The sequence below is a fragment of the Symphodus melops genome (genome assembly GCF_947650265.1).
Source record: "Symphodus melops genome assembly, chromosome: 7".
In the NCBI taxonomy this organism is placed as follows: domain Eukaryota; kingdom Metazoa; phylum Chordata; class Actinopteri; order Labriformes; family Labridae; genus Symphodus; species Symphodus melops.
Genome location: NC_136697.1, coordinates 8,584,446 through 8,597,057, shown reverse-complemented (window position 1 = coordinate 8,597,057; position 12,612 = coordinate 8,584,446). Strand labels below are relative to the sequence as shown.

At 39.7% G+C, this 12,612-nt stretch overlaps 1 protein-coding gene across 2 annotated transcripts in view; it reads right to left on the bottom strand.

The window, feature by feature from the left end:
• Positions 1–3,987: 3,987 nt before the first annotated feature.
• Positions 3,988–12,612, bottom strand: part of klf17 (Kruppel like factor 17) — an 86,405-nt gene continuing 77,780 nt past the window's right edge. The window contains exons 3-5 of one of the 2 annotated variants that reach the window (XM_079349449.1): positions 6,260–6,341; positions 5,060–6,146; positions 3,988–4,948 (exon numbers count right to left, since the gene is read on the bottom strand). In XM_079349449.1, coding sequence (XP_079205575.1) covers positions 4,773–4,948; positions 5,060–6,146; positions 6,260–6,340 — 1,344 coding nt within the window. In that variant the 5' untranslated portion in view covers position 6,341 and the 3' untranslated portion in view covers positions 3,988–4,772. Of the gene's footprint in view, positions 4,949–5,059; positions 6,147–6,259; positions 6,593–12,612 lie in introns of those variants that run through there. The other variant, XM_079349448.1, reaches the window with a different exon arrangement.

Here is a 12,612-nt window from a genome sequence, read left to right as displayed (position 1 = left end):
CACTTTTTATTTTCATAATATTAGAGAAAGATAGAAATGATGTAAGATCTGAATAAGAAGCATACAGCAATGGACTGATAAGACTATAAACCACAGTAGGAAATATGAACAGTGCAGCGTATTTAACAGCTCAAGTATCAAGCGATACAAAGGACAGACTCTTTCTCATATTTAAAGACTGCTTTCCTTCACTGTAGAAGACACACTGGTACTGTTTTATTTTTTTTAAAATCAAGACAGATTGATAAAGCTGTTTTTGCTTTTTAGTATTCTCCACATGTTGCATAGAAGATCAGTATTATCTGCAGGCGTGTGCACAGAATGAAAAATAAAGGCGGACGGCTCCAACTCAATGAATTTGAAATTTCATTTGGTGTTTTTTCGAAGGCTGTCAGAGAAAAGGAGAAAAGATGTACGTTTGAATCTAATTCCTTTAATATATGCACATTATAAAATCTATTAACAGTTCAGCTGAAATTAATTTGTTTGAAGTAATAATTACATTTTCATTGAACTACAAAAATCTGGTAAGAAGACGACAAGCTCGCACTGATAGATCTGTGTTGTCCTGGAAAATGAATTCTTATTTCACAACATGAATTATTTATATCACATATTAATGTACAAAGAATTATTCATTTGGGCAATGACCCAGACCTGAATTATATAATTACAAGATAAACTTACTAGTTGCACTCTCCCCATTATCTTTATGTTATCATATGTAGACTTTTTAATAATTAAACGCAATAATTATATAAATAAAAAATGGGATCTTTAAATATTCTTCCATTTCTGCTGAGAAGATTCTCGAGCACGTGAGCTTATTAGGTGGAATATTATCTGCAGTTCACGCATATAGGAAAATCTACACTTACAATCGTTGTCACCATTGTTTTTCATTCTTTGGTTGTTTTGAATGAACGTTGAGAGGCAGCAGAACTGGAAAGCTTTCTGTCACTTCGCCTTTACAGATTCATCTTGATGCTACTGGATATCAGGACGAGAACACAGTACTCATCGGTCACTGGCTCACCCTAAATTTCACAACGCTCTTTAAGACTTGTGTTTGTCTGTGTGGTGTTATACTGCCTCTGTGTGGCTGAAAGCAGCAACTGCATCACAAGTCACTGTGCACTGCTGAGCATGTTGTCCTAGCAAGGGGAGTTCATTCATACTGTAAAACACATTCCTGCAAGAAGGTGATTCAAAGGGCTTCACAAAAGACATAAGTCAAGTCAAGTTTATTTGTTTAGCACATTTAAAAACAGCTTCAGGTTAGCATGCACACTAACTTAATAAGTAAGAGGAGTCTTATAGTATACCCACGTCTTCAGGCACCACAGCACTTCTGGTTTTAATGACGATACCACTGTTAGTGATCAGAAACGTAACGGCATCATATAGCTGATTACTGATAAACGCTTCATAACTAAATGACCAGAGACATTTTTAAAGAGGGCCATATCATGAATGTTCTGTCCTCTGTGACTTCTCCTTAGTTTTACGCACAGATGAGAAGCCTTCATTCTGCAGCACTGGTTTACTTTAACAGCAACACTAAGAAGGACTGTGGCAGAACTGAAACAGCAAAGTCAACAATCTGAATAAAATAGATGAAGCAGGAGAGCAGCAGCACAGTGAGAACAAGTGCACACAAGAAGCTAAACGAGCAGAAGAAACGTCACATAGGAGGACATCTAGTGGAGAAACAAAGACACAACAGAGAATAATGGCAGGAATCATCCCGAATCTCCATACTCTGACCTTTCAGAAGAATTTAATGATGGGACGTTAAAACCATTGGAAAGTGTATCAAATAGGGGAAAACAAAAATGATGGCAGTAGACAATAAAAGCATCAAGATGAGGCAGAGGTAAACAAAAAAAAAAAGGTCACAAGTACAGAAGGCTCAGATGACAGAACAATGTAGAAGTACTGATTCAACTCGAGTGCTTGATTTAAACGATAATTACAAATTCTAAAATGTCCTAGCTGTAAAAGCAAATTACGCTCTTCATTCAGATACATACTATATGCACCGATACTGAGTCAAAACTTTTTATAATTCATATTTTCATCATGTTGTTGGTAGTATGTGTAATGCTACACGAAGCTTTAAACCCAGTGTTGCATTTATTATTGAACGCAACAATGAGCAACAAATGAAACAAATACAGCTGTAGAAAAATGTACATTATTCCAAAGACATGTTTCAGAAGAGCAATTGCAATATTTTATAATAATTATATTTTATTTTTGCACAGTGAACTGTTCCACCTCGTCTAAATGTTGTCATAGGGACGATGTGTGACCACATACAGATAGGTGTGAAGGGCTTCAGAGTGAGACTCTGCAAGCTGAGAATGTTTAACGTGCCCAACGATCTTTCTTGATTGGTGACGTGGATCGGCACCTTCAGTCTGATATCAGAGATGTAACATACATCAATATGGGATCGATATTATATGGGATCTGTCTGGTCTCTTCCTGAGGAGGTGTCGTAGGCTCAGACAACAAGACAGCACATAGAGGGCACAGCTGTGTTCTAATTGATCCTATCGATGGGGTCTTCTTTCTCACCTATGCCGTCATTGGTTGAGCCTTAAAAGTGCCTCTATCACTTCTTATCTTTTTTACTTACTTGTAAGTTTTGAGGGTTTTAAAATGTTTTAGTACATTTTCTTCTCTCTTATGTGTTGTTCATTGTTCCATTTGTCTTGTAAATCTGTGTGACATGATGGATGTCGATCTTGCCGACTGCAAACAAATCTACCTACTGATAAAGTAACCCGAACAGCTTTTTTGGAGGGGAACATTTTTCAAAACAAACGTCTTGGTGAAGGTTACATTTGACTGATGGAATAAAGCAGAAAGAGAAAAGCGCTTTAAAAAAGTATCTCTTTGTCCACAAGGGGGCGCCAAAAGCAAATACAAACCAAAACTTTCAGGATCTTAAAGTAATAAAACTTCTAACTATATCAACAACAGCATACTGATATAACATTAAAAATAACATGAACGTTGCCCCAGTGGTCAACATGTTATTAAAGTTATTGTGATCAAACTCAAAGAAACAAGCTTGACTGAAACTTGTAAGATGCAGAATGTAATGATGTTAAAATGTGAGAAATAAAAGGAAATAAAAACAGTCTAGTTGTGTATAAACTAAGGTAAGACTCCTTTTCAGTGCAGTCACTGTGCTTGAACTCTGTTTAGATTTCATTTATCAGCAAAATGTCTGTTTGCTTTAAACACATTTTGAACCATTTCTTGTGATTATTAATAATGTCAGCAACATATACATTTAAATCTGTAAAACAATGAGACAGCATTTTATGTTAAAATCTGTTAATAGTATTGTATATACATTTCCACATGATGGAGCATGTCACTCTGTTGTTCCTCTTTCTTTACTGGCTCCCAGTCACTGCTCATTTAAAACTCTGCTGCTCACTCACAAAATACAGTATTGACAAAAACAGCTCCTCTTTAACTAAACTCTCTCCTCCAGGTCTACGCTCCCTCCCGCCCTCTAAGACGTCTGATCCAACCTTCACAACAGAGTCCTCAGAAGCTAAATAGACTTGTCTCCTCTTTCGGTGGAACTACCAAACTCCATTCGATCTGCAGAGTCCCTTTGCACATTTAAGAAAAAGGCTGATGATTGTTATTAGTGATAATACTGATTATCTTCAGGAAAATGATTATTTCATAGTCTGTTTTTTTTTTCAATGATTGTTAATTTACAGAATTTTCGATAGTTTTGTTCTGCTTACTCACTTCATTCTGCAGCATTATGCATCGAGTCTATAAAGACGTGATTCTGATTGTGGAGAATGAAGATAACTCTCCTCATTACTGACCAACTAAAGTGTCATGCACTCTGTTCTAATGTGTTCTTGATGTGCAGCTCTAAAAATGAAAACAGCCAGGGAAAACCTACATAGTTCAAAGATTTCTGTGAGGTAAAAACAACAACAGATGTTCTTTTATAAAAGTACTTTAATTTTCTGAGCCCTTAAGCGCATCAAACAGTTGCATTGTGGGGGGAGAAATGATACATCTCTTCAGCAATTCGATTTCAAGTACAGACGTTCATCCATTGGTTGCGTTGGGTTTCTTCCTTCTTCACAAAACACACACACAGTTCATAAGAAAATATCTCAGTGTCCTCCCTCCTTATCTAGGGTGTAGAAACACATCCTGGCTGAACTCAATGAGGTTGTATAAACAGTGGGACTGAAGCTGAGTTGTAGTACCTGAATTTGATAATCCTGCTCAAGCAAAACCTTCACAATACCTAGAAATGTAGGTCTAGCTGACAATACTTAGCAAATCTAGAATATCTATACAAGAGTAAAAATGGTAAATTGTCACTCAAACAACCCTGACCTGATTCCATTAGTATCAAAGATGAGATGTAAACATTACAAAAATACATATTTACATTCGAATGGGTCCTGCCCACAGTGAGTCTCCTCTTTGGGAGGCAAACCAGTCTCTTAAGGCACTCACTTACAATCAATAACTTATTCCACAGACAGAGTCAGGGAATGCCTTAAATACAGACTATAAGTTATAAACATTTTCACAGCTATGTACAAACCCACCAGAGCTTGTTCTCTGTGGTGGAGAGGCACTTCTGAGATACTTTACAAGGCACAGGTGTTACACAGAAACTTGTTGCTCTAATGATATTAGTCCCTGGTGCTTTGTCTGTGATGCTCCGGGCATCTATCATGCATGATTTAAAAAATAAAACAGTTTAATTACATGTGCCTCTTCATGTGGAGTGCCAGGTGATCTGAACGGGAAAACGCACGCTCACACAGGTGGCACTGAAAGGGTCGGTGTCCAGTATGCTTCCTGTAGTGTCGAGTTAACTCATCTGACCGGGCGAACTTCCAGCCACAGCCATCCCAGTTACAGTGGTACGGCTTCTCACCTATTGGGAAAATAAGAACAGCTTTGTTTAACTTTTGTTCGAAGGTGGATGCCTACAACATAGACACTGAAATGAAAACTTCAATGGATGGTCACTGTCTGATATGCTCACCTGTGTGTGTCCTCATGTGGGCTTTGAGGTGCGAACTCTTGGTGTAGGTTTTCCCACACCCAGGGAAATCGCAGCTGTGCGTTGCCGCTCGTTTTCTGGCCCACGACCTGCGGCCTCTCTTCTGTTTAATGCTCCCCACCTCCTCCTGGGCGTAAAACTCCAGCAGTGAAGGCGACGACGGAGGAGTGAGCATCATGCCCTGCATTGAAGCCGGGTGATGCTGCTGGTGAATGTGCATGCTGTAATGTCCCTGATATTGCGGCACACTCTGGGGCGCGTAATGAAGCTGGTAGGGCGTGTTCATAAACTGGTTTTGGAGATGATGCTGATTAGGATGAGGGCTGTTGACGGTGGAGTTGATATGAGACATATGGCAGTCTGTGTGTCCCTGGGGTGCAGGGTGCTGCATTTGATGCGAACCGAATCCTTGTAACGCACCTTGAAGTGAAGCCTGGTGGTGCGTAAAAGGCTGCACAGTGCGCATGGTGTGCCTCTCAAACATCTGTCCCATAAAGTTCCCATCACCTACAGCAGCCATCATACAAGACTGACTCACAGGCTCAGTTTTTACTTTAAATTCCATTGCTGGAGAGGAGGATACTTGGTGGTGAGCGGGAGTTGCTGGAATTGAGACCGCATTCATCGCGTGCAGTTCGGTGTACTCTCGCGCGTCTCTCGCCTTGTCTGCACTCTCCGGTGAGCTCCCCCCCGGGTAGTTCATTTCTGGTGTAAGAAGCTCTGCCATTAGACTGCGCATAGGACCTGAGCCTGTGAAGCTCACGGTGCCGTGGTAGCTCTGATGGGAAGAGGAGGGAAGGTGGTCGTTGCAATCAGGCACAGATGCACCGCTGCAGCTCTCCGGTGACTCCGGTAGAGAATACGCGCACTGCTGCTGCGGAGAAATGTCCCCGTTGTCGCTGCCAACATCTGAGCCTATGGTGTTGGACAAAATGAACTCGAGGTCGACGAATTTCGCCAGCTCATCCTCGTCCTTTTGGGGCACAGCCGGAGTCTGGACGATACTAAACTCCACTTCGATGAGCGGGTTGGTTGCGGTGCTCGGTGCGCACTCATCCGCCTCACACAGCTACACAAAATAAACATTAAAGTTAGAAGATAACCAAGGTGTATATAAAAGTACAAGTAAATCTACTCCAGAGATAAATAGCAGATTTACAACGTGACAATACATCTACTTACGTTGTGGAACTTTTTTCCATCCATCGACTGAACACTTGCGAACGAGGTGATTGTCGGCATCACAACTTCAGCCACAGCCATGCTGAAAGGTTGGATGCAAAAGATCAAAAAATATAAGCCTAAAAATCCGAACACATACGTGCCTCTCTGTCCATGTAGCGCTTGCTTGTTCTCTGGCAGCTGAGGAGCGTTTCAGGATCCAATGTTTGAGTATCAACACAGAGCTGCCGGAGCCTCTTATAGCTCCATTACTAACACCAGGAGGTGTGGCTTGCACGGCCCCCAAACACACACACACACACCTCCCCCAAAGCAACCAATGGTGCAAACAAACACAATGGCATTCAGGTGCGTCAAGCAGGTGAGTAACACAAGTGCATTAAGTATAATTAAACAAAAACTTGATTTTTTTAAACGAATTATTCAATAAATTGTATGATGAAACAACCGCTGGCCCCAAAAGACACTTTCAACATCACTGCTTTCCGCTCTTGTCGGAGAGCTGTGTGCTGAGGTATTTAACGCATCACCTTCTCTGGCTGCAGCAGTTCAGTGTATGTTCTTCTCAGGTGAAACCACACACTTTCCTGAAAGCAAGCACAGGGGGCGACACTTAACCTGGCTGAAAACATGGCACGACAGCAGGAGAGCCTTTAAACCCCAGCGCCTAAAACCTAAGAAAAGTTTCTTTATCATGTTGAAATTTTAAAGAAACACACCATGCTGTTATTACTTGCAGCATCTGAACACGACCAAGTGGATGTTTCTTAAATCTATACAGTACATGTTTTCAACAGTTTCGTTTCAGTCTCGAGCACTCTTTCACACATGGTTTATTTGTCTCGACTTGATCCCTGCGTGTTTGAAACAAACAAGCAAACGTGCGAAACGGCGGATCATCGAAACAACCTGTTAATCCGGGTGTCAACAAAGAACTACATGTTTCTTAATGATCTTCCCCCAACAGCCCTAATACTGCTGTCATTGCTATGCTAATGGACACGTGTGTGTGTGAGAGAGAGAGAGAGGGAGAGAGAGCGAGCTAACAAACTGGATATACATTTTTCATGTACATTTTTGTATTATCAAATAATTGATCAAATTGTATGTGAACCTCTTCCAAGCATTACAACTGTAATGTAACATTCTGTGCTCATGAGCAGTGAAATGTGTTTTTTTTTAAGCTGTATTTGTTCCATAATGTTCTTTCAGTTCATTACTGTTGATTCATGAATGTTCAATCAAACAGAGCAGAGGAAATGTTGATTTAACAACAGACTTACAAAAAAACATTCCAGCATGAAGAGGTTTTATGTTTATTATAAACATTAGTTCTTAAGGGTTGTGGTAGCCGAGTGTTTAGTTTGCACGCCGGATGTACAGAAGAACGCTTTCTCTGTGCGTGCGCCTGGGTTTAAATCCGACCTGTGGCTTCTTTCTCATATGTCCCCACTCTCTGTTGTGACTTTATCCACTTTTCTGTCTCTACAATAGAGGCACAAAATGTCCACACACAAAAAAAGGAAATTCTTTTAAAATGCTTAACAAATCATCAAATTGAACTGTTTTGTTTAAATTGTGATGCCACATCAATTTCAGTCATGACAACGTTTCGCTTTGCTCCTGGTGCTGTGATTGTCAATGTCCCGCAGCCCTCTGCCTTTATACTCTGTTATTTTTAACCCGCCACGCTTACGCAAAACCACTTCCCTTGCTGTCCCCGAGCCGAGTGGAAATGGATTCAGTTTCCTGAGGAAAAACTTGACACACGCTTCCTCTACTTTCACTCAGCTGAGGATGCAGACATGCAGAGTGTCCTGCTCATGTGCTGACGGACTGTGCTGCTGGAAAACTATGATTCTTGTATGGATATCCATTTATCAGAAATGGTTTTAACAACATGATATCTATGTTTTCTATTGATTCTGAACTTGATATCTTTCTGAACATTGTGGGGCAATTAAAAGCAAAATGACCAAGTTTCTGACTCGGTATCCTCCATTTAAAAAACACAAAATTATCTTTAAAATAAACTTCAAGGCCACTGATTATTGTTCTGAAGAAGTCTCTCCTCTATCTACTCAATCTAAGGCATTATCAAACCAAGGACATGTAGGAAAAACAGCAAAGAACAGAGAGACAGACAGAGATAAAGAATTGGCCCCTGGCTCAGGTTTCTCCTTTTGTGTCTCTTTTCTGAAAGGAGGAAGCCTTTCAGCTCAAGTGTTTTCTAAACACAATTACTTCAGATTACAGTTAAGCAGACACACACACACACACACACACACACACACACACACACACACACACAGAGACAGACAGATGCGGCATCCCCCTTAATAGACTGAAATGTTGCCCAAAGTAGAGATAAAAAAGAACTTTATCTTGTTCACCCATTTGTGCTTCAAAGCTTCAGGAACTCAAATCTTAGTGAGTGGACATGTCTTAAAAATGTGTCATTAAACTTATTATGAGTCACATTCAACCAACAAGTCAAGGTTCACTTCTTATTTCAAGATTTAATGAGCAAAAAAGGCCTGATTTGATTAAAATAACTACAAATATCTTCAAATACAGCAAGCAAAATGTATTAGTTAAATGTCTTTTCAGGTGAATGTGGCTTTAATTTAAATTATCTTGCTAACATTTAGGTTTGTGCTGTGTGCTGGGAATTTGTATTCCTTCCTATAAACCTTTCATCAATTTTCAATCATCTCTATGCAAAACATGTCTATGTTTCTTCTTCTTTTTTAAGGACTGATTGTATGATTTGATGATTTGTATTGGTTCAGAGCTTGGTTGAATCACTCAAGTTTTTCTGTGATTACATAATTTACATAAGCAAAACTACATTTCTGTTGGGCAGTGGGCTCATCAGAGAATAAACACAACAATGGACATCATGTTCCTCACACCTCACACCGCCTGGGACACTCTGTACCTCTGCAGCCTTTTCTGTGACTCAACACTAACTGCAGAAATTCTCCCCAGTTTTGGTTGGGCATCTGTCTTAACTATTGACACACACACACACATATATCCCATGCAATATATATATATATATATATATATATATATATATATATATATATATATATATATATATATATATATAATATATATGTATATATATCCCTATATATATCTATATATATATATAGCTATGTTGACACTATCAAATAGTTTTACTCAGACGCAGCATACTTCTCAGAATACAAACACACACACACACACACACACACAGCAATTATCCTCTATCTCACACAAAGTGGGGGGAAACCCGGCTGTTATCTTGGATAAATATGCCGCCTTGCATGGCATAAAACAGCAACAAAGTGATTAGAGGAGGGAAAAAGAAAGTACAAGTACAGCATGGAGACATGCTAGCTAGCTTCTGGAAAGATATCATAAAGAGGTGGGGAGGAGAGGAAACAAGAACAAACGCAAACCGATGAGAAGAATCATGGGAAAAAAGAATAGCAATAACATCGGACTGAAGCCCTGTTATCTGTAATTCTGCTCTTCCTGACGACTGAGTTTGACGCCTGCTGTGGTCAAACAGTCTGACTGTAAGGGGGGGGGGGGGGGGTGCAACCACCAACATCCCAGCCCAGTCCATGATGTAAGGATGGACTGGGCTGGGATGTTGGTGGTTGCATGGCAGGGGAACTTACAGTTTGCTGCAGACACACAAGATTCTGCACCGTTTATGCTAGTCGCACATTACATGATGCACATTGTGTAGCAGAAGGGTTGCGATATGAGTCATGCTTTGCGTTTGTGCTCAAATTAAATCGTGTGGCTCAATTTACATAATGTTAATTAAGTCACTGTTTAAGCAAACGATCAATTCCATGCTCGAGTGTTTAGATACCAGCAATGCTAAATGGTTTAGCTTCGAGCAGCAGGTAAGGGACTAATGAGGCCATTAGCAGTTAGCTGTTAGGCTAATGGGATCAGGTCCTGCCACGTACTTAGCAGCATGTTGGCACATTAAGGTATCTCATGTGTGATCAGGATCAGAGGTAATTAGGAGCTGCAATGCTAACGATGACCCACTGAGTAACAAGACCGAGAGAGAGAGATAATCATGACTGTTTGTATGTTCTATCAACTTTATGCTCCTCATTAATCTCAATTTGATTTACCAATAATCAGTTGTGGTTTGTGACTGTGATATTGCTTCAATCGTTTCAGTCTCACCCCTCCAATGACCTTTACATACTAATTCAAATGAACCCATATCTCGGTCTGTGGCAGTATGTGTAGATAGCTCCTCAATGAGTCATATGGCTCGTCCTCAGGTGGTTTCAAGAATATTAAATACAACACCCAATGGTACTAAGTTAATGGAGGCGGTGCAGAAGAATCTAGAAGGCTGGTTTCTGGAGCCTCTTTATTGATAATGACAGGCTGTATCAGAGCCGCTAAGCTCATTCTCAACAAAACAATGTTTTGAATGTTTTTGCAGTTTAGTTTTTCTTCAGTGGCTTCTCTCCCTTTACTTTCTCTTCATAGTCTTTTATATTGTTTGTATCATTTGTATTTTTGTTCTGTATTGCAGATGGTAAAAAAGGAAAAATTTAATTCAGATAGAAAGAATAACCTTAAAAAAAACTTTCTCTGTAAAACTGTCTCCAAAGCCATTTTCACATCAACACTGTTACTCTATATTCTCCTAAGTGTGCACACAAAGTTAATCGCTTGTGACTGTATCTGAAGTATTGGACAGAAGATCAGGGTATCTGAGTTTAATATGCTAAAATATGAACTTAAAGGCAACAGCTGTTCTTCCACCTGATCTAGCAGAACCGGTCCTCCTCTTTGTCTCGGTTTCACATCTTTATTTCTCCTTATTAGCCTGCAGCAGAGACCGAGAGTCTGCCTGATTCTGCGACTAATCAGCCCAAGGGCCATTTACCTGTTCCACCTGTTGGGACTTCTTTGTTCAAGTTTGCCATAACAGTCTACTCGTTTGTACCATTAACTGCAGATCATCCTGAAATCAAAAACATTTGGTGTTTTCCGCCTTGTAGCCAGAACGAATCAAAAGGAAGGAAAGTAACAATTTTTCAACAACTTTAACTTCTTTTAAGACGGACCAAAGAAGGCCTGTGAAAGTCTAAACCAGGTATGTCTGGCATGTAGACTTTAACAAAATCTGAAACACTTTCCCTTTTAATCCTGCGTGTCACAGTTTACTTTGCACTTTTGATGTAACTTTCATTAACAATTTAAAAACAACTTTCTGTAAATCGGATATATGTTGCATTCTATTGAAATGTTTCCATTAAAATATTTAAATTAGTTTAAAATTGACAAACGACTGTTATATCTATTTTTTTTGTTGAGTACTTAAATTACTTTACATATTTCCAACAGTTATCAAAGCCAGTGAAATCTCTAATTTTATAGTGATAACAAGACGTGGCGGCCGCCATGACAGAGCTGCCGTGACAGGCCAGACATGTTCATCATTTCTGTGGAAACAAAGAATGTTACATCAAACATAAGGAAGCGATAGTACTTTTAGTAGTACTGTTGAGATGAAAATGTCATGTAACTTATACTTGGATACATCGGCAGTAAACATATTCTCTTCCTCGGGTCGGTTTCACCTGTTAGCCTTCACTATGATAAATGGAGTTCAGTTTCATCCTGGGGCAGGGGAAGCAGAGGGACTCCCATGATTCCCCGCCAACGTTATGTTTTATTATTTCCTTATTGTATTAATTGAGAAACCACTGGTGGAGAAATCGACATACTGTGCCTTTAACCCTAGGGCTGAAATGAACAGCTTTCAATGGAATGACTTTCTTTAAAAAAAACAATTAAGTGCATAAAATCCTGGATAGGATGAGTAACACACTAAATCGGTATCAAAGCATCTTTATTAGCAGGAAAAGTAGACAAGTTGTAAATGGCCACTTTTTTAAATTTCCTGTCCACCTTGCCTGAGATTAATAATTTAATTTATGTCAAATGTTGTTTTAGTTGTGAAAAAATAAATATATCCTGTCAAGGTCAAGAAAGACAAAAGGGACAGTCGTAAACTCCGGGACCTGATATCACTTTTAGTTGCCAACTTTGTTCCATAAATAGACTGCTTGTATCATTACAAGTGGGTTCCTGTTTAAAGAAAATGTCTGACAATAGGTGTGTCATTAAAGAGGTAATGGGGAGAAACCATGGGGCTAAAAGGTAGTATAGGGTTGCTACTACAGGGGCAAAGCTTGTCCTCTTATGCCATAAGCTATAGCTGTTCATCCATCCCAGCCGCTCCACTTAGCTCATCTTTCAGTAGCTCAGCTGTGCCACATTTCTATCCAGCCATGACACTCTAGATAGAAGCG